Source organism: Hylobates moloch, unplaced genomic scaffold (genome assembly GCF_009828535.3).
Source record: "Hylobates moloch isolate HMO894 unplaced genomic scaffold, HMol_V3 SCAFFOLD_9, whole genome shotgun sequence".
Classification (NCBI taxonomy): domain Eukaryota; kingdom Metazoa; phylum Chordata; class Mammalia; order Primates; family Hylobatidae; genus Hylobates; species Hylobates moloch.
In genome coordinates, this window is record NW_026652284.1 from 11,612,201 (window position 1) to 11,626,127 (window position 13,927).

The 13,927-nt window shown below is 54.3% G+C and overlaps 1 protein-coding gene across 2 annotated transcripts in view; it reads left to right on the forward strand.

Moving 5' to 3' along the window:
- TNFRSF1B (TNF receptor superfamily member 1B) overlaps nucleotides 1–13,708 on the forward strand; it is a 40,893-nt gene extending 27,185 nt beyond the window's left edge. Inside the window, exons 9-10 of one of the 2 annotated variants that reach the window (XM_058444379.1) lie at nucleotides 6,424–6,631; nucleotides 11,190–13,708. In XM_058444379.1, the coding sequence (XP_058300362.1) occupies nucleotides 6,424–6,631; nucleotides 11,190–11,473 (492 nt within the window). In that variant the 3' untranslated portion in view covers nucleotides 11,474–13,708. The remainder of the gene's footprint in view (nucleotides 1–6,423; nucleotides 6,632–11,189) is intronic. The other variant, XM_032758967.2, reaches the window with a different exon arrangement.
- Nucleotides 13,709–13,927: the final 219 nt, after the last annotated feature.

Here is a 13,927-nt window from a genome sequence, read left to right on the forward strand (position 1 = left end):
CATGGTGCCCTTATCAGTAAATCAGACGCCTTCTCAGAAGCCCTGGGTAGACTTATTTCATCTCACTGACCAGACTGTGTCACATGACCACCCCTAGCTGCAAGGGAAGCTGAGAAAGAGGGTGCTTTGCTTTTCCAGCCTCTATGGAGGAGGAGGACAAGGGAGGGGGGTTGGAAGTGGGTATGGGGTGAGCCAGAACACGGGTCTGTCACAGCCTTGCACCTGGTAGGCAGGGCAGGTTTTTTACCCAATTTGACAGATGAGAAAACAGAGTCTGATGAGTTTTCTCGACTTCAGGGGCAGGTAGAGAAAGAATTTCTCAACCTCATGGATATTTGAGACAACATCTTACTTAAGGGAGGCCAAGGTGGGAGGATTGCTTGAGTCTAGGAGTTCAAGACCAGCCTGGGAAACACAGTGAGACCTTATCCCTAAACAAAATTAAATAAAATAAATATTTTTTAAAAAGATCTTGGTTGGGCACGGTGGCTCACACCTGTAATCCTAGCACTTTCGAAGGCCGAGGTAGATGGATCACTTGAGGTCAGGAGTTCAAGACCAGTCTGGCTATCATGGTAAAACCCCATCTCTACTAAAAACACAAAAATTAGCCAGGCATGGTGGCGCGTGCTTGTAGTCTCAGCTACTTGGAAGGCTGAGGCAGGAGAGTCGCTTGAACCCGGGCGGTGGAGGTTGCAATGAGCTGAGATCATGCCACTGCTCTCCAGCCTGGGCAATAGAGCAAGACTCCATCTCAAAAGAAAAAATAAAATAAAATAAATAAAATATCTTACTTAGTTGCGAGGGCTGTCCCGTGCTATTCAGCAGCATCTTTGGTCTTTATTTACTTACATGCCAGCCACATTCCCATTCCAGTGGTGACAATCAAAAATTCTCCAGACATCGCCAAGTGTCCCCTGGAGGCAAAATCACCCCTAGTGGAGAACCACTGCTCGAGGGAACAGCTCAGCCCTGGGCAGCCCAATGCCTGAAGCTTACACCAGGTGTTTGGAATCAGATAGATTGATTTCATCCCCTGATTTTGGTGACAAGAAGAGATGCAGGGAGGAAACCTGAGTTGCTCAAGGTCATACCACAATGTGTCTCTGGACTCCCATCTCAGTGCTCTTTGCCCCGCCCTACAATATTTCAGTGGGGAGGAAACTTCCTCATTCCCCGGCGAGTGAGTTTCACTGCTCCCTTTCTCCAGCTTCAATTCAGTGACACTGACAGTTGCCGCCTGGTGGCGTGCGTAGAGCAGGTGTCTCCCCCAAGCTCTTCCGCAGCAGCCCAGCTGTCGCCTTCCCTTTCCCCACCAAGCGTTTCCCAATCCTCTGTGCACTGAAGATGTCCTGGGTGTGGCCCAGCAGCCTCTGCTTCCCTTTTCCTTTTTTTTTTTCTTTCTTTTTCTTTTTTTTTTTTTGAGACAGCTATGTCACCCAGGCTGCAGTGCAGTGGCGCCCTCTTGGCTCACTGCAGCCTCTGCCTCCCGGGTTCGAGTGGTCATCCCACCTCAGCCTCCCAAGTAGATGGGACTATGGGCGTGTGCCACCATGCCTGGCTAATTTTTATATTTTTAGTAGAGACGGGGTTTTGCTTTGGCCAGGCCGGTCTCAAACCCCTGACCTCAAGTGATCCGCCCGCCTCGGTCTCCCAAAGTGCTGGGATGATAGGCGTGAGCCCACGCCCGGCCCCTTTCCTTTCACGGTTGCTCTCAGTGTTCACTGAATGTGAGTGACTCAAGTATTTGTTGAGTGCCTCAAGTATTTGTTGAGTGCCCCAGTGGTGTGTCTAGCGCGGAAAAAAAACCCCAAACCTGGATTTGTGGTGTTTGCTAATTTCTGTGGTCTAAACACTCCCACTGTAGCCAATTTCCAACTCCCAAGACCTTCCCGAATATGGAGTTGGGACGAAATCTGCACAGGCCTGAGCTTGTCCCAGCACAGCCCTGGCTGAGCCCTGCCAGGCCATTTGTGACTGAGTCCCCACGCATCCCTGTGGGGCAGGGAGCATCATCACCCCCATTTTACAGAGGAGGAAACTGAGACTCAGGGAGGTTCCATTTTTCCTGCAGGGTTAGATCATTAGGTGAGTGGCATAGCCCAGGTTTGAATCAGGTTTATGCCCGTGTCCCACGCTACTCCTCAACCAGCAGCTATTCCTGCTAAGAGGCCAGTGGGAGAGTCCTCGAGCTGGGCTGCTGGGCTTAGAGTGTGGACTCAGCACCCACCTGCTCCTCCTGCCACAGAAAGAAGTCCAGGGCATGGGAGACAGTGGCGTCCCTTTGTTTAGAAAACACCAACATGTGGCCGGGCGCGGTGGCTCACGCCTGTAATCCCAGCACTTTGGGAGGCCGAGGCGGGCGGACCATGAGGTCAGGAGATCGAGACCCTCCTGGCTAATATGGTGAAACCCTATCTCTACTAAAAATACAAAAAGTTAGCTGGGCATGGTGGCGGGCGCCTGTAGCTCCTCGGGAGGCTGAAGCAGGAGAATGGTGTGAACCCAGGAGGCGGAGGTTGCAGTGAGCTGAGATTGCGCCACTGCACTCCAACCTGGGTGACAGAGCGAGACTCCGTCTCAAAAAAAAAAAAACAAAAACAAAAAAGAAAACACCAATATGTGAGCTTACCCACAATCAGCCCCACGGACACACTCGTGCATGGACCCATGTCTGATAACAGGCGCGAACATTTATCGGGTGTTGAATGGATGCCAGGCACTGTGCCCAGCCATGCTCACACACACAGGCAGTATGATTCTTGCCCCGCATTATATGGCCCAGGAATCGCGGACCCAGAGAAGTTAGTAACTTTCCCAGTGTGGCACAGCTAATGAGAGTGGCCTGGAACACAAACCTAGGAGTGTCTCTCCTCGCCACCCCAGCACACACACTCACTACGTCACTCACAGATATGCACACATACCCCCAACATAGACACACGTGTGCACGTTTCACACCCTCATGCCTGTAGACACAGGTGTGTGAGCCTTGTGAACACACAAACAGACGGACCCAGCAGGAACCTGGAGGACCTGGCCCATGGCTCTGCTGGGTCTCTGCTTCTGCCCAGTGGGACTGGGCCAGGAGGGGCTGGGAGCTGAGGGTGCTGGCTGGCTGGCTGGCTGGCTGGCTGGGATCCTGTGTTTTTTTGTTTTTTTGTTTTTTTTTTTTGACAGAGTCTCACTCTGTCGCCCAGGCTGGAGTGCAGTGGCGCAATCTTGGTCACTGCAAGCTTGGTTCACGCCATTCTCCTGCCTCAGCCTCCTGAGTAGCTGGGACTACAGGCGTCCACCACCTTGCCCAGCTAATTTTTTGTATTTTTAGTAGAGACGGGGTCTCACCGTGTTAGCCAGGATGGTCTTGATCTCCTGACCTCATGATTCGCCCACTTCAGCTTCCCACAGTGCTGGGATTACAGGCATGAGCCACCGTGCCCGGCCCTGGGATCCTGTGTTTTGAATGTGGCTCCTCAGTACTCGGCCCTACTGGGGTCCCAGCCCAAGGAACAGGACTCAGCCTGCTTCTGCGCCACCTGGGGCTGCTTGAACTTTGCGACTTGTGGCTTGGGAGGAGGGAGGTGGCCGTGACCTTTGGGGGTTTTTGTTCTGCCTGGCTGTAGCCACCAGCAGAGGAGATGGGGCACAGGCCAGAAAAACCCCTTTTGTGGGGTTGTGAGGAGTGACAATTGGCTGCTTCTCCTCCCCTTCCAGGCTCGGAGCAGGACTGGGGGGCGGTCGTGGGCAGCGACCAGGGTCAGACCACCTGGGCGGAGGTTCAGCATGAACTTGCAATGCCCTCCATCTCTCCAAAACGGGGAGACCCAGCCCAGGGAGGGTGCGGGGGTTCCTGGGGAAGCTGGTCTGGGCTTCTCCTGCTCCTGCCACGGACCAGCTGTGTGATGCTGAGCACAGGACGCACTTTCTCTGGGCCTCCGTGGCCTCATGGGGACGGCTTGCACGGGATCCCTCCAGTCCTGAGTGAGAGGCTGTGGCCTCGGGGAATTGAGGGTGCAGGTGGCGCTCAGGTGTCCGAGAAGCCATGGGAGCCGGGGGCTGCAGTGATTGGACAGAGAGGACCCTGGTACTCGCATCTGTTCTCAGACCACATCTGGAATTGTAGCTCCCTCTGGAGGGAGGCAGGAGGTCTCAGCCTTTCCTGGGGGGCAGTGGCACCTGTGCTGTTCACTCCACCCCTGCTTTCACCTCCCGCTGCAGTGCTGGCGAGCCCCATCAGCCCTTCAACTCATCTCTACCCGCCTTCTTTCTGCCTGGGACCCTTGTTTTCATCCTGGGCAGGCCAGGGGCCAGGGCAGCTGTTGGGAACGTGGCCCGTGCCATCTCCTTTTTTGCTGGGATCAGCAAACAATCACTTAGAATTCCAAGGCAAGGGTGTGAGCGCCTGGCCAGCCAGTGGGAACAGACAACAGCCTGGGAGAGGAATTTCCAGCCTCTCTCCAGTGTGGGTGTCTGGAAATGGGGACCTTGCCTTGAGCCTCCAGAGCTGAAACCCCAGACACCCAGGAAAGGCACTTTGGTATTTAGCCCAGCCATAGTATGTCCTAACTGTGACCTTGGGCAAGTAACTCAACCTCTCTGTGCCTCAATTTCCACAAAGCAAGGATAACACTGGGCTGTTGGAAGAATCAACATAGATAGTGTCTGGAGGGATGTAGGTACAGTGCATGGCATTGGGTGGCACTCAAATATCAGCTAATAATATTCTTATTATTCTATGGGAAGAAGACATCAGGGGAAGTTGCAGAGCAGCCTGTGGGCGGACTCTGGAACAAGAGGCTGAGGCAGTGCAGCAGAGGGTCTCAGATGCGAGCGCTCTCTGCCCCAGAATGATTGACTGAGCACAAAGGTCTGCACGCTTTCTCTGTAAAGGGCCAGATGGTAGGAATTTCAGGCTTTGTGGACTGTATGGTCTTAGCGACAGCTACTCAAACCCGCCTCTGTAGCAAGAAAGCAGCTACATGCATAGATAGCACACACCCAACTGAGAGTGGTGTGTTCCAATCTAATTGTGCTACTGGACACCCAAACTTGAACTTCACATCATTCCATGTGTCGCAGATTATTCTTTTTTTTTTTTTTTTTTTGAGATGGAGTTTCACTCTTGTTGCCCAGCCTGGAGTGCAGTGGCTCGATCTCGCCTCACCACAACCTCTGCCTCCCAGGTTCAAGCGATTCTCCTGCCTCAGCTCCTGAGTAGCTGGGATTACAGGCATGAGCCACCACACCAGCTAATTTTGTATTTTTAGTAGAGATGGGGTTTCGCCATGTTGGTCAGGCTGGTCCCCAACCCCCAACCTCGGGTGATCCGCTTGCCTCAGCCTCCCAAAGTGCTGGGATTACAGGCACGAACCACCATGCCTGGTCACAAATTATTCTTAAACATTTTTTTTCAACCATTTAAAACATGAAAACCAGTGGGGTGTGGTGGTGCACGCCTGTTATCCCAGCACTTTGGGAGGCCAGGGTAGGAGGATGGCTTGAGCCCAGGAGTACAAGACCAGCCTGGGCAACATAGCACAACCCTGTCTCTACAAACAATCGACAACAAAAAAATTAGCCAGGAGCAGTGACGCGTGCCTGTGGTCTCAGCTACTCAGGAGGTTGAGGCAGGAGGATCACTTGAGCCTGGAAAATCGAGGACTATAGTCAGCTATGATTGGGCCACTGCACTCCTGCCTGAGCAACAGGGTGAGACCCTGTCTCAAAAAAAAAAAAAAAAAAAAGTGAAAACCATTCTTAGTGGCAGGCTGTACTGGGCCCCTGGGCAATCATTTGCCTACTTCTGATTTAACAAACTCTTGTATGGAGTTTACTATGTAATAGGCATTGTTTTAAGCACTTTACAAATATTCAGCCATCTAATCTTCACAACAACCCTATGAGGTAGGTTATTATTCTCCCTTTATAGATTAAAAAAAAAAGGCACAGAGAGGTTAAGTAACTTGTCCAAGGTCACACAGCAAGTGAGTGGTAGAGTCATGATTTGCACTTGGGTCTGGGTTTAGAGTCCACACTCTTGGTTGCTAGGCTGGGCCATGTCTCCCTGTGCAGATGGGGTGAGGGAAAGCTGCTTTCCTTCTACTCTCTTATGCAAAATAAGGATGAAAATCCTGCCCCACCTCTAAGACTATTTGGTGAACAGGGCCAGGTAGTCTCTGCCCTCATAGGACACTCACTCTAGTAGAGCAGCTGGGTGCTAGTAACAGAAACACAGAAACCACGGAGAATCACACCTCCCAAAAAGCGCCTTGTGTGGAAAGAACATGCAAGGGTGGGCAGAAACGTCACGTAAACTGAGAAGTGCTGATGGCAAGAGGTGTGGATGGCAGTGGGAAGGACGAGGGGAAGAAGGAGCTGGCTGGTGGGCTGACTGCTCTCCCTTACCACCCCCTGCCTATCCAGCCTCACTTGCCTGCCGATAAGGCCCGGGGTACACAAGGCCCCGAGCAGCAGCACCTGCTGATCACAGCGCCGAGCTCCAGCAGCAGCTCCCTGGAGAGCTCGGCCAGCGCGTTGGACAGAAGGGTGCCCACTCGGAATCAGCCACAGGCACCAGGCGTGGAGAAGGCTAGTGGGGCCGGGGAGGCCCGGGCCAGCACCGGGAGCTCAGGTAAGAAGTGGGAGCACACCTGGCTTCATCCCAAGCCTCCTTGGTCTTTCTCACCTGGTTTCTGTCTTAGCCATCTCCTCCTGAGCCTCCCCGCGGGGTGGGACGAGGCCTGAGCCACAGGGAACTTCCTTCCGTTCGCTGAACCTAAGTTCCCTCCCGCCTTTGCCCATGCTGGGCCTATCACCTCAAAATCCTTCCTTCTGTGGGACAACCCCAGCTTGTCCAAGTCCCCGGTATCTGGGGGAGGAGGTTTCCTGAAACCTCCTCCCTGCTACCACCCCCAGCTGGCCTGGCTGCTCCTCCGGGTTCACCATGCCCTGGCCTCCCTTTGACAGGACTGTCAGACTGCATGTACAGACACTGTTTTCTCCTCCTGGCTCCCACGCCAGGCTGTGGGACACCTGGTGAGCCTGGATCATCTCATTCATCCCTGTATCTGCAGGCCCAACATGGCCCAGCTACTAATAATTAATCATAACAATCGCTTCTACTTATGGAAGGCTACGGTACAGCAGGCACTATACTGGGCACTTTACATGCATAAAATTGACCTGCATGTCAACGCTAAGAGATAGTTATTGTTGTTATCCCATTTTACAGGTGAGGAAACTGAGCCCCAGAGAGGTTAAACAGCTCTTCAAGGGCACATGGCTAGTAAACAGAAGAGCCAGACTCACCCCTAGGCTGTCGGGCTCCAGAGCCCTGGGGTTGGAATATGAATGAAGAAATGGTGGCTCCAGGGCTCCACTCACTGCAGTTTGTTGCTGGGTCTCTTTGGGTCTGAGGCACTGGGACTGTGGGGGATCATGTCCCATTTATGCAGGCTGCATTGTGCCCTGGACCTGGTCTATGACAGATGTCACTCTGTTGGCGACTCTAGGGCCCACACTGGAGGGGCCCCTGTACAGGGTCTGCTGGCCTGTGCCTCTCTCCCTCTTACCTGGCAGTGCCAGCCAGTGAGAATTCAGGGAATGACCATGAACTTGGGTCAGTCTCAGATACTTGCCCGGCCACTCTGGTGCCATAAGAATTTGGGTGGGATGCTTAACCCTGCCAAGCCTTGTTTTTTTCACCTAGAGGTGAGGTATGGCGCGTCCTTGCCAGGACTGGTGAGAGATGGGTGACGTGCCCAGCTGGGCACCAGACCAGGGCCAGGCTCCCTCTGGGCCGCCTCCAGGTGGGGACTGATGGCTACAGCCCCCACCACGCAGCCCTCTTCCAGCTCACTCACCCCCAGCTGCTCGCCAGCTCACTGAGCCCCTGCCTCTTGCCTGCACTCATGCCACCCCTGCCTGCCACACCCATTCCTACCTGTGCCCAACTGCCCACAGGAGCTGACGTGCCCATTTCTGTTTGCCCCATCACAGCCCCCAGCCTCCTCGGTGGGAGGTCTCATCAGTGCCCCTCACTCCAGCCTGAGAACTCCCTGTGGGAGGGCCTGGGCCAGTGCCTGGAAGAGAGCAGGGGCCCTACACATTGTTGAATGAATGAATGAATGAATGAGTGTGCTCCAATTATAAACTCTTAGTCTTTGCCCAGTTCTTGGATTCTTCTGATTTTTTTTTTTTTAATGGGGTCTCGCTCGTCACCCAGGCTGGAGTGCAGTGGCGCAGTCTTCGCTTACTTCTCTGCTCACTGCAGCCTCCGCCTCCCAGGTTCAAGTGATCCTCCCACCTCAGCCTCCCGAGTAGATGGGATTACAGGCATGTGCCATCACACCTGGCTAATTTTTGTACTTTTAGTAGAGATAGGGTTTCACCATGTTGGCTAGACTGGTCTTGAAATCCTGACCTCAGGTGATCCATCTGCCTCGGCCTCCCAAAGGGCTGGGATTACAGGCGTGAGCCAACATGTGCGGCTCATCTTTCTGATTTCTTAGCTACACCTGGTGTGGCTCGCTCCTTGGGCCAGGGTGGAGCCCTGACCATGTCTGCCTTCCCCTCTCCCCTCTGCCCCTTCTGCTCTGTGCTCCTTCTCCCGAGTCCCCCAGCCCGTTTCCCTGGCCTCTGTCCTCTCCTTCTCTCCCTCCCACCCCTAACACCTCCCTCCACTGTGGGAACCTGTAAACCCCAGGGTTGTGCCCCTTCGTGGTCCCCCATCCACCCCCGCAATGTCTCATGCTTAATATGCAAAGGCCATGGTGACTTTGGGTGACATTTGGGTGCTGTGGAGGCTCAGGGTGGAAATTTCCTTCCGGCCCTGTGATTTCAACCCTCCTCCCCCACCACCTGCTTGGGGCTGTTTTGAGCACAGCAGGTTGCCAGCTCCATCCGCCTCCCGGCTACCCGAGTAGTTGGAGTTAGGGGGAACCAGGCTGGGGTGAGGGCACTCAGCAGGCCCCTGCAGCAACAGCAGCAGCAACTCTCATTTTCTGAGGGGGCTAATGTATGCCAGTCCCCTCACATTCATCTCAGCAAACCCACCATGCAGTGCCTCCCCAACCAGTTAGAAAACTCAGTTGCCCACAGGGGCTGGGCAGGAAGGTGAGGCAAACCTTGGGCTCTCCTTGGCCGGATCTCCTGCATCTGGCTCCCAAGGGAAGCCATAAATCCAGATTTTTAAATGTAAACACCTGAATTTTAAATGTTGGTAATCAATTCACTTAAAAACATCACCACCAACAACAATAAAAAAAAGCCCATAGACTTGTCCCTGTTACAGGCACTAGGAACACAGCAGGGAACGATCAAAAAGTCCCTGGTCTGGCCAGGCAAGGTGGCTCATGCCTGTAATCTCAGCACTTCAGGAGGCCAAGGCAGGAGGATCACTTGAGCCCAGGAGTTCGAGACTATCCTGGGCAACATAGCAAGACCCCCGTCTCTATTAAAAAAAAAAAAAAAAAGTCCCTATCCTCCCGGGTTCAGAGTCTGGCTGGGGACCCCAGGAGCTGGGGGCCCTGGAGATCAGGAGATCACAGAAATGGGGAGGGACCCAGAGAGTGGTAGATAGGATGGGAAGTAAATGTCTCTAGAGAGGGAGGCCAGGGGGTGGGGGGGCGCTTCGTGGAGGATGTGGCCTTTGAGCTAAGGCCTGAGCACTAGAGAAGAGCTCTCTAGGCTGAGGGAGCAGCCTGTGCAAAGGCCCAGGGGACCTGAAGGGCTCAAGGGGCTGTAGCAGGGGGTGGGGAGTGTGGCTGGAAGGAACCCCATCAAGGTCTTGGAGCAGCAGGAGAGGGGGCGGGAGAAGGCAGGCTCCAGATCAGACAGGGCCTGGTAGGCTGTGAGAGGACTGTGGGTTTTTGAGCCCCCAAGGAAGTGATCTGCCAGGTTCAAGGGCCAGCTCTGGCTGCTGATGGGAAACAGATTTCAGAGGGGTGGGATTGAAGCCAGGACAGATGGAGGCTGTTCACACCCATCCAGATGCAAGTGGTGGGGAGGCTTCCATAGCCCACTGCACCATGCAGCAGCAGGGCAGGGTGACCCTTGCAGAAGTCATCTTTTGTTTTTCTGTTTGTTTTTGAGATGGAGTTTTGCTCTTTCACCCAGGCTGGAGTGAAGTGGCGTGATTTCAGCTCACTGCAACCTCCGCACCCCGGGTTCAAGCGATTCTCCTGCCTCAGCCTCCCGAGTAGCTGGGATTATAGGCACCTGCCACCATACCTGGCTAATTTTTTTTTTTGTATTTTGAGTAGAGACGGAGTTTCATCATGTTGGCCAGGCTGGTCTCGAACTCCTGACCTCAGGTGATCCACCTGTCTTGGCCTCCCAAAGTGCTGGGTTTACAGGCGTGAGCCACTGTGCCTGGCCCAGAAGTCATCTTTTGAAGGGAGACAAGGCAGAAATGACAGATGGGTGTGTGATATGAGAGAGAAAGATGGGTCCAAGGCTCTGGGCCCAAGCAGCTGGGTGGGTGGCAGCAATGAGAACTGTGATGAGGAGGAGAGGGTTGGATGGGAGATAGGAGTAGAATCAAGAGTTAAGTTTGAGGCTGAGCATGGTAGCTCACACCTGTAATCTCAGCACTTTGCGAGGCTGAGGTAGGCAGATCCCTTGAGGTCACATGTTCGAGACCAACCCAGGCAACCTGGTGAAACCCCGTCTCTACAAAAAATTAGCAGGGTGCGGTGGCCTGTAGTCCCAACTATTCAGGAGGCTGTGGTGGGAGGATCACTTGAGGCCGGGAGGCAGAGGTCGAAGTGAGTCGAGAGAGTGACACAGCACTCTTTGGAGACCCTGTCTCAAAAAAAAAAAAAAAAAAAAAAAAGAAGAGACAGGGTCTCACTATGTTGCCCAGTCTGGTCTTGAACTCCTGGGCTCAAGCGATCCTACAAACTTGGCCTCCCAGGTAGACATCTGTTTTATATAATTGGCTCCTCCCATCTCTGGGATGATTGGGGCTGGGTAGGTAGTGATGCTATTCTTATTCAGCAGAGGGGAAAATGAGGCACATGCAGGTTAAGTGACTTGCTCAAGGTCACACAGCAGAGCTGGGCTAGAATCTCGGTCTTGGCTCCTGGCCCAGTGCTCTTTCCCATGTGTCTGAATCTGCATCTTGGGCAGGGGTCCCAGGGCCCCACTCCTGGACCCCTGAACTGACCCCCACCCCATCTTGTGCTTAGCAGATTCTTCCCCTGGTGGCCATGGGACCCAGGTCAATGTCACCTGCATCGTGAACGTCTGTAGCAGCTCAGACCACAGCTCACAGTGCTCCTCCCAGGCCAGCTCCACAATGGGGGACACAGATTCCAGCCCCTCGGAGTCCCCGAAGGACGAGCAGGTCCCCTTCTCCAAGGAGGAATGTGCCTTTCGGTCACAGCTGGAGACGCCAGAGACCCTGCTGGGGAGCACTGAAGAGAAGCCCCTGCCCCTTGGAGTGCCCGATGCTGGGATGAAGCCCAGTTAACCAGGCTGGTGTGGGCTGTGTTGTAGCCAAGGCGGGCTGAGCCCTGGCAGGATGACCCTGCGAAGGGGCCCTGGTCCTTCCAGGCCCCCACTACTAGGACTCTGAGGCTCTTTCTGGGCCAAGTTCCTTTAGTGCCCTCCACAGCCGCAGCCTCCCTCTGCAGGCCAAGAGCAGAGGCAGCGAGTTGTGGAAAGCCTCTGCTGCCACTGTGTGTCCCTCTCAGTGGACTGGCTGGGCATGGACGTTTGGGGCATACTGGGGCAAGTCCCTGACTCTCTGTGACCTGTCCCACCCAGCTGGACCTTTGAGCCTGGCTTCTGGAGCCCTTGGGTTTTTTGTTTGTTTGTTTGTTTGTTTGTTTCTCCCCCTGGGCTCTGACCCAGCTCTGGCTTCCAGAAAACCCCAGCATCCTTTTCTGCAGAGGGGCTTTCTGGAGAGGAGGGAATGCTGCCTGAGTCACCCATGAAGAGAGGACAGTGCTTCAGCCTGAGGCTGAGACTGCGGGACGGTCCCGGGGCTCTGTGCAGGGAGGAGGTGGCAGCCCTGTAGGGAACGGGGTCCTTCAGGTTAGCTCAGGAGGCTTGGAAGCATCACCTCAGGCTGGGTGCAGTGGCTTATGCCTATGATCCCAGCAGTTTGGGAGGCTGAGGCGGGTGGATCACCTGAGGTTAGGAGTTCGAGACCAGCCTGGCCAACGTGGTAAAACCCCATCTCTACTAAAAATACAGAAATTAGCCGGGCATGGCAGCGGGCACCTAGAGTCCCAGCTACTCAGAAGCCTGAGGCTGGAAAATCGTTTGAACCCTGGAGGCGGAGGTTGCAGGGAGCCGAGATCACGCCACTGCACTCCAGCCTGGGCGACAGAGCGAGAGTCTGTCTCAAAAGAAAAAAAAAAAAAAGCACCGCCTCCAAATGCTAACTTGTCCTTTTGTACCATGGTGTGAAAGTCAGATGCCTGGAGGGCCCAGGCAGGCCAACATATTCAGTGCTGTGGCCTGGGCAAGATAACGCACTTCTAACTGGAAATCTGCCAATTTTTTAAAAAAAGTAAGTACCACTCAGACCAACAAGCCAATGACAAAGCCAAACTCTGCCAGCCACATCCAACCCCCCACCTGCCATTTGCACCCTCCGCCTTCACTCCGGTGTGCCTGCAGCCCCGCTCCTCCTTCCTTGCTGTCTGGTGTGATGTCCTAGGCCACACCGTCGTCTCCTTTCAGGGAATTTCAGGAACTAGAGATGACTGAGTCCTCGTAGCCATCTCTCTCCTCCTACCTCAGCCTAGACCCTCCTCCTCCCTCCAGAGAGATGGGTTCCTCTTCCCCATTCCCCACCTTCAATTCCCGGGCCCCAAGCGGGCTGCCCCGCCACTTTGGTACATGGCCAGTGTGATCCCAAATGCCAGTCTTGTGTCTGCGTCTGTGTTGCATGTTGTGGGTGTGTGTAGCCAAAGTCAGTAAGTTGAATGGCCTGCCTTGAAGCCGCTGAAGCTGAGATTCCTCCCCATTAGAGTCAGCCTTCCCCCTCCCCTCCCCCAAACATGCCCAGGGCCCTGCAGAGGGGAAACCAGTGTAGCCTTGCCCGGATTCTGGGAGGAAGCAGGTTGAGGGGCTCCTGGAAAGGCTGGCTCAGTCTCAGGTGCATGGGGATAAAGGAGAAGGCATGAAATTATCTAGAAGAGCAGGGGCAGGGTGATAAATTGTTGATAAATTCCACTGGACTTGAGCTTGGCAGCTGAACTATTGGAGGGTGGGAGAGCCCAGCCATTACCATGGAGACAAGAAGGGTTTTCCACCCTGGAATCAAGATGTAAGACTGGCTGGCTGCAGTGACATGCACCTGTAATCCCAGCTACTCAGGAGGCTGAGAGGAGAATCACTGGAGCCCAGGAGTTTGAGGCTGCAGCGATCTATGATCGCGCCACTACACTCCAGCCTGAGCAACAGAGTGAGACCCTGTCTCTTAAAGAAAAAAAAAAAGTCAGACTGCCGGGGCTGGCCATGTTTCTGCCCACATTGGACCCACACGAGGACGTGATGGAGTGCACCTGTCCCCTGGTGGACAGTCCTGGGAGAACCTCAGGCTTCCTTGGCATCACCGGGCAGAGCCGGGAAGCGATGAATTTGGAGACTCTGTGGAGCCTTGGTTCCCTGGCGTGTGTTGATCCCGAGACAATGAAAGTTTGCACTGTATGCTGGACAGCATTCCTGCTTATCAATAAACCTGTTTGTTTTACACGTGGACCCCTGGCTCTGCCTGGGGTCTGGGCTTGGGTTTGTCCACGGTCCTGCTTGTCTGCCACCCCTGTGTAAGGGGAGATGGCGTCATGGTCCCTGGGGTCTGGCTGGCCCCTGTTGTGACTGGACCACAGAGGGACCCCTGTTACAGCCGCCCTCTCAAGCCTGTGAACAATAAGAGAACTTCCTGCTCAGGACCACACAGCTGGCTGGGTTC